Source organism: Drosophila obscura, unplaced genomic scaffold, assembly GCF_018151105.1.
Source record: "Drosophila obscura isolate BZ-5 IFL unplaced genomic scaffold, ASM1815110v1 contig_4, whole genome shotgun sequence".
NCBI lineage: Eukaryota > Metazoa > Arthropoda > Insecta > Diptera > Drosophilidae > Drosophila > Drosophila obscura.
In genome coordinates this window covers 10,710,912-10,722,878 of record NW_024542828.1, presented here as the reverse complement: position 1 = coordinate 10,722,878, position 11,967 = coordinate 10,710,912, and the positions used below count along the sequence as shown (strand labels likewise).

The 11,967-nt window shown below is 37.1% G+C and overlaps 2 protein-coding genes across 25 annotated transcripts in view; one reads left to right on the top strand and one right to left on the bottom strand.

The window, feature by feature from the left end:
• Positions 1 to 687: 687 nt before the first annotated feature.
• LOC111069894 (4-coumarate--CoA ligase 2-like) lies at positions 688 to 2,501 on the top strand. Its single transcript, XM_022360081.2, has 3 exons — positions 688 to 866; positions 921 to 1,438; positions 1,496 to 2,501. The coding sequence occupies exons 1-3, from the start codon at positions 723 to 725 to the stop codon at positions 2,451 to 2,453; spliced, it is 1,620 nt and encodes a 539-aa protein (XP_022215773.2). The 5' UTR covers positions 688 to 722; the 3' UTR covers positions 2,454 to 2,501.
• Positions 2,502 to 4,533: 2,032 nt separating this feature from the next.
• LOC111069896 (glutamate-gated chloride channel) overlaps positions 4,534 to 11,967 on the bottom strand; it is a 37,610-nt gene continuing 30,176 nt past the window's right edge. For 5 of the 24 annotated variants that reach the window (XM_022360082.2, XM_022360084.2, XM_022360083.2 and 2 more), the window contains 6 exons: positions 10,066 to 10,218; positions 9,679 to 9,858; positions 8,330 to 8,435; positions 7,189 to 7,347; positions 6,120 to 6,236; positions 4,534 to 5,893 (listed from right to left, as the gene is read on the bottom strand). In XM_022360082.2, coding sequence (XP_022215774.1) covers positions 5,884 to 5,893; positions 6,120 to 6,236; positions 7,189 to 7,347; positions 8,330 to 8,435; positions 9,679 to 9,858; positions 10,066 to 10,218 — 725 coding nt within the window. In that variant the 3' untranslated portion in view covers positions 4,534 to 5,883. Of the gene's footprint in view, positions 6,237 to 7,188; positions 7,348 to 8,328; positions 8,436 to 9,678; positions 9,859 to 10,065; positions 10,219 to 11,967 lie in introns of all 24 variants that reach the window. The other 19 variants (XM_022360088.2, XM_022360090.2, XM_022360089.2 and 16 more) reach the window with 10 other exon arrangements.

Sequence of the window (11,967 nt, the reverse complement as noted above, 5' to 3'; positions counted from 1 at the left end):
AGTTAATTTCTCTCTGATTTGTATAGGAATTCGTTTTAGAAATTGAAATAGAAACCGCGTCCATGTCTCAAATCTTTTGATAATTACTAATCATATACCTTAGAAAAGGACATCAAAAGGGATCTACTTTTGCCTGCGCATGTAATTTCCCCATCAATAGATACCATAAAATACCTATTTCTTTAGCTGCTTAAATGTTTTCTGACCTCTCCAATTGCTCTGCTGTAAGCATCGTAATTCATAGATAACACCACAATCTCTGGCAAGGCAAAGATACGTCAACGGTAGTTATTGGATTGTCATTCTGTAAACGCTCCCCCGCAGATACAAGACACTAGATATAGATATCTAGATCCCACGGTGCAGAAACATATAAAATGATATGGCGGAAAGTTGGACTTGGACTTCTACAATGTAATGAAATGTTATTCATGTGATAAGCTAATTCAAAAGATCCCATGACTTGTTATTACGAGTATTAACGCGGATTTATCATCAAATTTTCCATCCCCAGAATAATTTGTGTGTGATGTTAACTATGTAAACAGAAATGGTGAAAGAAAAGAAGCCTTGAGATTGGACCATCCTCATATCTTCCACTACGTTCGTTGCAATCTTTGGGATTATCTTTTGTTTTTGTTATTATTTTGGTATAAAAGAACGTAGGAACTCGCAAATTATCAACAGTTTGAAAAGATTGAAAGCCAAGAAAAGAGCACGGCATGCCTTACGTACCCGCAAGTTCCTACGATGGAGACCTTAAGATCTGGAGTGGATCAGAGATCAAAGAGTACTTTGACCCGAATCTATCCATTGGGGAGATTATCTTCCATGAGATGCGGAGGCACCCGAAGCTGATTGCCCAAGTGAGTATCTGATTCCATCTATCATCAAGGGAGAGATACATCTGTATCTTCCAGATATCCACAACAGAGGAGACAATCCTCACCCGCGAAGAACTCCATTTGAATGCGATGCGTGTGGCCTCGTATATGCGTACGAAGGGTCTCCTCCAGTCGGATATCGTGGGGATTATCGCCAGGAATACCACCCATATCCCTGCCGTCGCGTATGGCTGCTTCTTCAATGGCATCGCCTTCCACTCGCTGAACATCGCCTACGATCGGGGTACCATCGAAAAGCTCTTCTCCATCACGCGGCCACGGATCGTCTTCTGCGACGGAGATGAGTACGAGAAAGTGAGAGAAGCCACTCGGGACATGGAGGGTGTGGAGATCGTTACGATGCGGAACCATCCAGAGAATGGATCGACGCCCATCCAGCAGATACTTTCATCCCCCATCGGGGAGAACTTTCTGCCCGTCCAACTGGAGCACGGCATCGATCAGACGCTGGCGATACTCTGCTCCTCGGGCACCACGGGCATTCCCAAGGCGGTGACCATCACCAACAGTCGACAGATACTAGCCGGCTGCCAGTAAGTACTAAAGATACAATCTCTTAGATGTATATTTATCTTTTATTTCATTTTTAGCTCCCTAACCACATCGGATATTCAGTATTCACACAGCACCCTCGACTGGATCACTGGGGTCTTGACAACCATCACATCGGCAGTCTACAGCACTACAAGGATTATCGCAGATAATGTCTTCGATCCTGTGTACATGATGCGGCTCATAGAGGAGCACAAGATCACATGGATTATACAGGCGCCCTCCCACATGGCAATGATGACTAATTCTCCGGAATTCGAGTCCGCAGACTTCTCGAGCCTCAGGTTTTACCTATTTGGAGGGGGTCGCGCTTCCGTCGAGACACAGAATCTCATCAGAAGTCGCCTGAGCAGCGATTGTCTGCATTTCGTGTATGGATTCACGGAATTGGGGGCAATGGCCACCATGAACTATCATTTTGATGAGAAACCCAACTCTGTGGGTCGCCTGGAGAGTGGCTTGAAGGCAAAAATAATATCTGAAGAGGGGGAATCCCTGGGTCCCGATGAGGTTGGAGAGGTGTGCATCCGGAATGGCCAGCACTGGGCAGGATACTACGGCAATCCCGAGGAAACTCATAAGGTGCGCGACTCTCAGATGTGGTTCCACACGGGGGACCTCGGCTACATGGATGACGATGGCTTTCTGTACATTGTGGAACGGAAAAAGGACATGCTGAAGTACCAGAACATCATGTACTATCCGAATGATATCGAAACGATCATCTCCGAGATGCCAGACGTCGCCGAGGTCTGCGCCTTTGGCGTCTGGGATCAAATCAATGGGGATGAGGCTGCGGCCGCTGTCGTCAAGAAGCAGGGAAGTGATCTAAAAGCCCAGGACATTGTGGATTATGTGAGAGATCACACGGATGCTAAGTACAAGCAGTTGAATGGCGGGGCCATTATTATGGAGGACTTGATACGGAGTCCCAATGGCAAAACTAATCGAATGGCCACAAAAGACTACTTTTTGGATGTCAAAGGAAGGCGATAGATGAGGAAATTTTTTCTGATTTGTTATTAAAATTGACCAAAACAAATCCCAAATTGTTTTTTTATAGGTACATGGCACGGGACATGCAGTTTCCCTCTACCGTCAGAATTAGCTAAATTTCAGGATTAATTTTAGTAAAAAGAATTCTTGGCAAAGGCAAAGTGTCTTTCCTTTCCTGAAAATACGCCTACCGCTTCATTTATTAGTACCACGCCTCCTGCAGCAGTGCCCCTCGGTTATTTCCACAACTTTTTCTCATTATAAAAACTTTGTTGTAATTTTTTTTCATATTTCTTTTTTTTCCATTTTATTTATAAACATTTCACAAACATCTTTTATTCTTTTGGGGGGTTTTACACAATTTTTTGGCTTTTTCTTTTCGGTTTTCTTTTGCATATTTCTTTTGCTTTTCTTTTCGGGTCGACAACAATTATTTTCAACTATTTTTGTTTGTTTTTGTATAATTATTCTACTGATTTCATTCGCTTAGGCCTTTCTTTTGCTTTGATTTGCTTTCCTTTTTGGTATTCTGTTTAACTTTTTCTCTCACTGACTTTACCTTCGATTCGGTTGTAACTAATTACCTGGATTTTCCTTGGGTACGCATTAGAGCAAAATTCATGTTTTCCGATCTTAAGACTACATTTTTGTGTGGGTGTGTGTGTGTGTTTTTTTTTTTGGTGTGGATTTTCTTATACAATTTGTTGCTATAATTTTGGCTGTGAGTGTGTACTGTGCGCGTTCGTCCACTTATAGCTCTATAAAGTAAGGTGATTTTTTTCTTCTGCTTCTGATTGGTGTCTTTTTTTGTTGGTATTTACATTCCATCTTCAGATACAATATCTTTTTTTGTGTCTTTTGATTGTTAGATATGTGTCATGATCTTTATCTAAAGTTTTCACTTGGATTCTTGTGCTGAGATTAGTGGTAGTGTAGTGTCGATTGGTGTGTGAATGAGTGGCCTTCAGTGGTAGTTTTTCTTCTTTCTTTTAGTATTGGTAATGACTTTTCCTTAATATCTAAAACCATACATTAATCTTATCATCTACGTATTCTTTCTGTCTGTTAATTCCCATTTCTGTTACTCCGCCTAATACTCAAAACTTTCAAGTCTAAAGTTGTCTCTTGTGACTATAGTATTTACAATCTGTGCTATCGATTGGACTGCCGCGCTGCTGAACAATTTGCCTATAGAAATAAATGATAATTGACAAAATCCGAAGAATCGACTAAACTGAAAGCAGCACACAACCAAAGTACCTACATATGCATGCATACATACATATACATATGTTTGTCCCCCAATCCATGGAACCCCCACCATAAATAAATGCCTAATTGTTCTTATTATTTCAATCGATATACTATCGATAACTTGGTGTGTGTTTTTCGTGTTCTTCTTCTAGTATTTCTTCTATTCTCCACCGTCTTCTATTTCTTTCTTCAACATTTATATGCTCACATTTAAAAACCCTGTATGTTCAATAGCTTTCTCATTTACATTATCAACTATCGCTATAGTTATCATTAAATCGTACATCGATTATCGTTTTTATCGATCTTCTTTGCTAGCTTGTAATAGCTTTTCATTTACATTACAACTATTGCGTCTTATCGTTATCGCTATAGTCATCGTTCATCGTCACCACCAATTTATCTTCGATATTCTTTCGACTAAGGTTTTTGGCACAAGTTTTACAACATGAATGCACATCTATCAATATGTTATCGATTTATCGAAAGTTATCGGTGATCAACATATATCGATTTATCGATTTTTTAGAATTTTTCTTTTACATATAAGTTTGTTTTTGCTTATGTTCTATAATGACAACAATTATTATGCATGGGTGCCTTTTTCTGTGTAGTGTCTTTTAAATATTAGCATAAGTTTTTCATTTTTCATTGATTTTTGATTTTCATTTTTTGGGCTTCTTTAGTATTTTCTAATTTCTCTTCTTACCTTTTAGTTATCGAAATGAAATTCAAAGCAAAATTTATCGAAAAGCATTTCCAAAGAACTTAAAAATAAAGTAAAAGACGAAACAAGCTTTAAAAATAACAAATATTTATAAGAACTACAAAAAATGTTTGTTTTATTTGAAAGTTTTTAAGTGTTTTACTGATTCTTTTTTTTTTGTTGTTTTTATTGTTGCTATGTAGAATTCAGTTAGTACTTTTGTTAGTATATTTGTTGGCTAAAAGTTAAAGCTGTAAGTGCATCGAAGGTCGAAGGGAGAGGATGTCTTGGAAGTGTTTATTCGTATGAAAAAAGGCACTTAAATAACCAAAAAAATTTGGTCTAAATTTTTTGGATTATTGGCAAAGAACTTTCTATATGGTGGTGGCTCTATATATCGGTTATCGAACCGATTCGATATTCGATTACGTATTTGTATTGTCTGTTTAATTGGTTTTAGTTGTTATATATTTTTATTAGTAACTCTACTTAAGGAAAACGGGGAAATAAACTATAGCTAAACGGAGCCGTTTGGACCCAGAATACATAAGGGAAAATTGAATAAAAGTCTAGTGTTTAAATCAAATAAGAATTCAGGATTACGAATATTCCCATAATAGTTTTCATAGTATTAAATATTGTAAAACTACTTTAACAAATGCTCAAACTTGAAAGCAGGCTTTAAAGAATAATTCTAGGAGTTCTAGGAAAACGGATGCAAAAATACCCACCATTTTAACCATTTTCTTTTTGTTTGGCCTTAAAATAAACATACTTCTTGGGATTTAGTTTTTTTTTCTTTTTAGTGAGTGCTTTGCAGAGGACTTTCTTCTTACGATTGTTTTATTCGATATCTTCTTTTCGATGAATGAACATATAATTTTATTAGAATTTTTACCTAGAGTTTTTCGCTTAGCTTCCGCTTCGGGTTTATCGACTAAACTTAGTAAATATCTACACAATGCTCTTTATACAATTCGAATTTGTTTTTAAACTAGAGATTTTTTGTTGGTTGTTGTTTCGCTTAAAACTTATATTCGTATTCATTCATATGTACAAAAAATGGTCGATGGTTCGACCGCTGATCCTTGGATTTACGATTTAGGGCTAAACTTATCAAATTTCGTTTTAAGTACAAATAATTTGTGTAATTTTTGAATTTGTTTTTTAAATTTATTTTGAACTAGTCTAACTCAAACAATTGTTGTTTAGGTGTGTGTCGTGTGTGTGTGTTGTGTGTGTGTTTTTTTTTATAATTATTAATAACATTAACTACTATGCAGTCACACTTTTGAATCATCAATTGAGCTTAAGAACTAATTGTTAATCATCATCATTCGAATTATCATTTTAATCTTTAATGGAAGTGCCTTGAAGCCTTGCCTATAACTCTGTTCTGTTTCTGTACTTTGGGGGCATGCCCCTCGTTCTCTCTCTCTCGTTTGGATTCTACATAGCCGTTGGCGGTCCTTAGAAGGTCCTTTTTATTTGAGGTTCAACAAATCATTTGGAAAACACAAAACGCAACACAAAAAGAGCATGAAAATGAATCCAAATGAGAACCAAAATTTGTGGAAAGAATGGAAAAAGAATTGAAAGAATAGGTTAGTACAATCATTTCCCATGTGTTTCGGTTACATTTGCTGTTCATTTCTAAGTTTTAAGTTTTTTATGTTTTAAATTTAAGTATTGGCAACGGCATTTACTCATCCTCCTCCTCCCTGAAGAGATATGTGCTCCAGTAGACCAAGTTGAAGAGGGCAAAGACCAGCGGGAAGGTGATCCGTGATATAACATCGATTCTCTTCGATCTAGAACATTGTCTTTGGATAAATATTCAACAAGTACGAAGAAAATATATATTAATTGATCATCTAAAGATTGGCTTTTTGATTTGATTTGTGATTACTTTTTTTTCGGTTTTTCGGTTTTTTTTTCTTGGTTTTTGGTTTCCAAATTTTTCAGTTTCAAATTTTCATTTCTCATTTCAAAATTTGTGTCTTTTGGCAAAATAATTTGTTTGTTTTAAAAATGTGTGTGAGGCGGCGAGGTGGGGCGCGTGTGACGTGCTGGAAAATTATAAGTGCAAGGGGTGTGGTGAGGGGTGGTATCTACAGAGGGTAGGATGGGGTTTGGGGTCGGGATGGAAGGGGGGTTGTATCTACAACACAACATTCGATTGATTGATTTTCAAAACAAACAAATCACACACAAGAAATTATTTCAAAAGGCACAAAAGCAATAAAAAATTTCACTTTTTAGAAATAAAAAGATACAATTTTTTTAGTTAAAATTTTCAAAAATAATTTTTTTGTTGTCAAATTTCACACTGTTGTTATTTCTTGTTTTATTTTTTAGTAAAATATTTTTTTTTTACTTTTTTTTTTTTCAACTTCACTTTTTTTTCTTTTTAATTTTGGCAACATAAATGATCAGCGAGCAAAAAACTGAAGTTTTTTTTTAACAAACGGCAAGCAAGCGGCAGATTTTTCGGGTGTTGTTTTTCACAGGAGAGTCGGAATCAATGAGAGACTGTTTGAGAGATTGTTTTTGTTTGATGTGATAGCAAAAAAGTCAACAAGAGTTAGTGAAAAGAGAATATAATAGAGAATAGTAGTAGTACACATGTTCACAACATCAAAAAGTAAATCCATCAACTACTATATGCACAACACACAGATAGAACTAAAGTATATTTCAAGAGATCTACTAGGCACCCCGCCACTACCCCATTGTTTTTGAGGGGTAGGGGGCGGTGCCATGTATCTCAGTTACCTTGTGGGGAATTTCGATAGCCAGGTCTTGCAGCAATTGGGTCGCTTGGGTGCCTGCATATGCACCTCGCACTGGAGACGCTTCTCGAGGGCCATAGGATCGCCGGGATGGCGCACTAGCGGTTTCTGTTGGCCGCCACCGCGTGGATATTGCGATGCCGTTTGACATGAAACAAATGAGGGTTCGATGGTGGTTCGATGGGTTGGTTGGTTGGTTGTTTGGTTGGTTGTTTGGTTGGTTCGAGCAGGTTGGCAGGTGTGTCAGTGGGTGGTGGTGATGGTGTTTCAGGGGGCATGTGCGTAAATTTCATTTAATTTTCATTTTCATTGCAATTTTTCCAATTCAATTCCCGGTCGAGTGGTGGTTTTGCGATGATTCGGTTGAAGGTTTTTGCATATATTTTGTTTCGGTTGTTTTGGTTGTTGTTTATTTGTGGTGTGGTACGTACACGTTTGAAAAAAGTTTTGGTTGTTGTTTTTGTTGTGGTAATAAAGAAAGAGGCAAATATAAAAGGAAATAGTTGTTTTAATAGTTTTATCATAGCAATTTGTTGCGTTTTAGCCAATTCGACGTTTTGATGTTTGTTGTTTCGAAAGGAAAAACAAATGGGAGCAGAGTAACAAGTACCCGCCGTTGGGGGTTTGTTTAGCGGCGATTGCGTATAGCCAGTATTTAAGAGACAAGATCTACCTTTTAGGTTGGTTTTTCGATATCCTATATCTTAAAAAACGCACTCGGATGGATGTCTAGTAAAATATTGTTATTTTTCTGTGCTTCTGTTCTACATTGTCAGGACTTTAGCTAGTATTTACTGGTATGGTTTATTCCAATGCTTTTCTGATTTCTTCCAAGATGTTCTGGTACTTGTCTAGTATTTGTCTATATTTCAAATTGATATTTTTGCTTCTAGTTTACATTTTCTAGTAATTTCTGGTAGTTATAAAATATTTTCTGACTCTTGTATAGCATTTTCTATTATTTGTTTGTTTTTAATTTTTATTTTCTCTTTTTCTCTTCCGGAACTTTTCTGTATTTTTCCTGCTATTTTCTACTAGTTTCTGGTATTTTTCTAAGTACATCCCCCCCCCCCCCTATAGAAATATGATTGATTAGAGAGATAGTATATCAAGAGGTAAGTACCATTGCGAACGTTGCATTGCTATCTGTATCGAGCAGATCTGAAGCGGCGTCCAAGGAGGCCTGCTCCAGATCTCGGCGCTTCTTTTTCATATTCTCCTTATGCATGTCTGCGGCCCGATCCGTATATACCATATCGTAGGATATATAATGTTGCATGTTGTGATGGATAGATGTTTACAAGAATTTATATGTTCCACAAAAGGTTGTCGGATGTTTTCGATGGTGTTTTTTTTATACAGTTTTAGATGCATTTTAATACACACACACACACAGTAAAGTTAAACAGTTAGACAGCAATAGTGAGAGAGTGTTTTAAGGCGAGACAGACAGAAAGAGAAAGACAGAGAGAGATAGTCACACAATACAGAAAAATACACGTTTAAACGATTCGAAACAAGTTTCCATCAAAGAAATTTGTAAATAATGAAAATAATTATAGGTATTTTGTTTTTTTGTTTACCACACACATCATTTTTATAGTTTATACAAAAAGTATTTGTTTTTTTTTTTTTATATTTACAAGCATTTTTTGTTTTTGATACAACATCGAAGAACCGAACAGAAAGGAAAAATTCATCGGGTTGTTGTTTTTTTCAAACGCGTTTTTTTCGTGAGGTTTTTGCAGAAGTTTTGTGTGGATGGATAAAGGGGATCATAGGGTGTATTTTGTAGGAATTGATGTGTTGGTGGGTTGATGGATGGGTGGATGGATGGTTTTGGGCGCGGAATGAAAGTAAGAGAGTAAAACAGAAAAATTGGATTAGTATAGATTCACACGTAGAACATCATTTTGTTGTGGTTAGATATCAAAAAGATGAAAATTAAGTGAAACGAAAAATAGTACACATATCGAAAGTTCTACGACTAAACATTGTTGTTCAGATATAAGGCAATATATATATATATAGACATATATGTGGGGGGGCTTCGGCTCCTGCCCAGAGATTGTGTAGGAGGAAGAGTGTGTGAGTGTGTTAAGCGGTCCGCTGTTTTGGGTGGTACAGTTGTGTGTGAGTGGCGTTAAGAGTCAGTTCAGGCGCCCAGAGTTGTGTTTTCTTCAAGACAATCGATAACACACAGGGTTCTGTGTTTTCTTCAAGTCAATCGATAAACAGACAGGTTGGTTGGTTGGTTGTGTTACTGGTTACTGGTTCTTGTATGTACACTTAACGGCAGACATATACATATACATATTATACTATGTATATGTTATATAGGTAGTATTGGTATTATTTCACTCGAGTTACAATAAAAAGCAACAGTCAAAAATAGTAGTAAAAAAAAGGAAAAAACACCATCGATTAATTAACATTTATAAGGTTGTTAAGAAGCATATCAAATCTCAATTACTAGATTTATTCGAACCTGAACGGGATGCATAGTTCACTAAGGCAAACTCAAGCAATGCCCCGAACACGAAGGTTAAACAGACGCCGGTCCACACGTCAATCGCCTTCGTATAGGATACTGGTGGCAGTGATGCATTAATGCCCGATGTTTGTGTTGCCATGGTCAATAGAGTGGTGACACCTGTCAACAGAAATTCGATTAATCGCATGGATGATCCAAAGTACAGAATATATTATACATAGATTAAAATAAATACGAGACTAGAGAGAGAGAGCGGCAAGGAGTGATCGAGCTCAATGCAGTTATCTCTTTTGTGTAGACATTCTCAGGACATAACATAATTCGATTTGTTTTGTTTCGACTGTGGAATATCCTGCATTTACTTACCCAATGACACACGCGCTGGCACTGCGCCTTGATCCAGCCAAAATGATACCCATGATACAATGACCAACATACAGCATGGTATATAAATTTGTATTAAGTAATATGAGAATTCTCGCTTGAATAGTAGATCGACTTTGAGGCAACTGTATTCACCTATGAGTATACAAGGTATATAAAACTGTGTCAAACTCAAAATCTAATTGGGGAAGGATGTCTTTAAAAGTGGTTTTCTTTTGCTTCGTTTTCGTTTTCGTATTCGTTGTTTTTGTTTCACATATAGTACACACACAGTCAGATAGATAGTTTAATTAGTGATATCCAATATAATTTACAATGATTAGAGATTTTAGAGAGAGACAGAGAGATAGAGATGGGAAACATAAAATTGTGTATTGCTTTCCACAAAATTTTGCCAAGAGAAAGAAAACAAAAAAAGAAAATCACACATTTATTAGAGAAGAATTTTGCTCTGTTTTTTGTCTGTACAGAAACTGGGCTGGGGAGGGGGTTTTTCAGAAAACAGAAAATGCATAGGCAGTGGGGAAAACGGGAGTGGGGGTGTGTGGTAATGTATTTACAGGAAAAACAGAAAAGCTGGTAGGGAGACACACAGAGAGTGGAAAATTAAAAAATCAAATGAAAAATTGCATCATAGGCAAAAAGTATATCAACAGCAATTTCAATTTTCTGTCTTTTTTTTCTTTTCCTTTATTTTTTTGCACAACAAAAATCTTAACGGAAATGAAGTTTTCGACGTTCGATGTTCGAATTTCCATTCTCCCTACACTTCCCCTGGCACGCCCTCCCAGCACGCCCCACTCCCCATTGGGCACCGCCCCTTTGTTGTATGCTTCATTTCCGTTAATTTGTTGGCAAATGCGTTCCATACTCTTCAAGACAAAGGTGTTTTATTTTATTTGAAAACATTCTCATATTTTTCCCATGATATTTTTGTTTTTAGGGAAATTTTCATTTTGTTTCGTCGTTTTAGTTCATTGAATTTTCTCTCTGTGTATGGTAGGTACATATGTGTGCTTGATTTGTTTGGTAAGCGTTTGCTGGGCTGCGTGTGTGGTTCTGGTTCTGGGTATTCGAGGTTTTCTGGGTTTCTGGAACAAATATATCGTTGCACATCCTGGCACATCTGGCACATTTCGCACTGTGGCTTTTGGCTCTTGGCTTTGGTTCTGCTCTGTTCTGTTCTGCCTTTGGTTTTTGGTTGTTTTGGTTCTTTCGGCTGGCTGGGCTTTCATCAATCAAACGAAGCAGCCTCGCCTTTCTGATTGCAGCAGAATCGAATCGCACGCACACCTTAACACGAGCTCTCACACATTTCTTACTCCGCAAAAAACGCTCATAGAAGATATAGAATTAATAAACTTTATGTGAGCAACTAGTTTTCAATGCGAACAGAGAAAAAGAGAGATAGAGAGAGTTCTAAAATTTCAAACAACACTACTGCAACATCTATATTAATATATATACGCGTATATGTATTTTATATCTTAGAGAACACTACAACAATATATGGTTGTATTTTTATATTTTGTGGTTTAGCTTAAAATGAGGGAGAAAATGAGGTAAATTCAGACTCATGCTAACACGAACTTTGAGGATAGTAAATGATAAATGACTTTTTTTTTGGGAGGATGGAGAATGCTAGAAGTACTAGAGCCCCTGCATGATCACGTAGTCATATATACCCGGCCGACTATTACGGTCTTTACAGAGAACGAGCGAATAATACGAAAACAAAAATAATATCAGCAAGATCTGCGCAGGAAGAATTGCAATGTAAATAGCAGCAACAATTTTTCATAGTTTCTTTTAGGCGTCACCTTCGCCATTCGATGCATGCAAGGTTTTGCAATGCAGAGGAACAGCCGCATAAAATATGATACA

Coding starts and splice junctions, on each gene's coding strand:
- LOC111069894 (XM_022360081.2), top strand. CDS start 723: ATGCCTTACGTACCCGCAAGTTCCTACGATGGAGACCTTAAGATCTGG. Junction 867..920: donor ACCCGAAGCTGATTGCCCAA/GTGAGTATCTGA, acceptor TGTATCTTCCAG/ATATCCACAACAGAGGAGAC. Junction 1,439..1,495: donor CAGATACTAGCCGGCTGCCA/GTAAGTACTAAA, acceptor TTTCATTTTTAG/CTCCCTAACCACATCGGATA.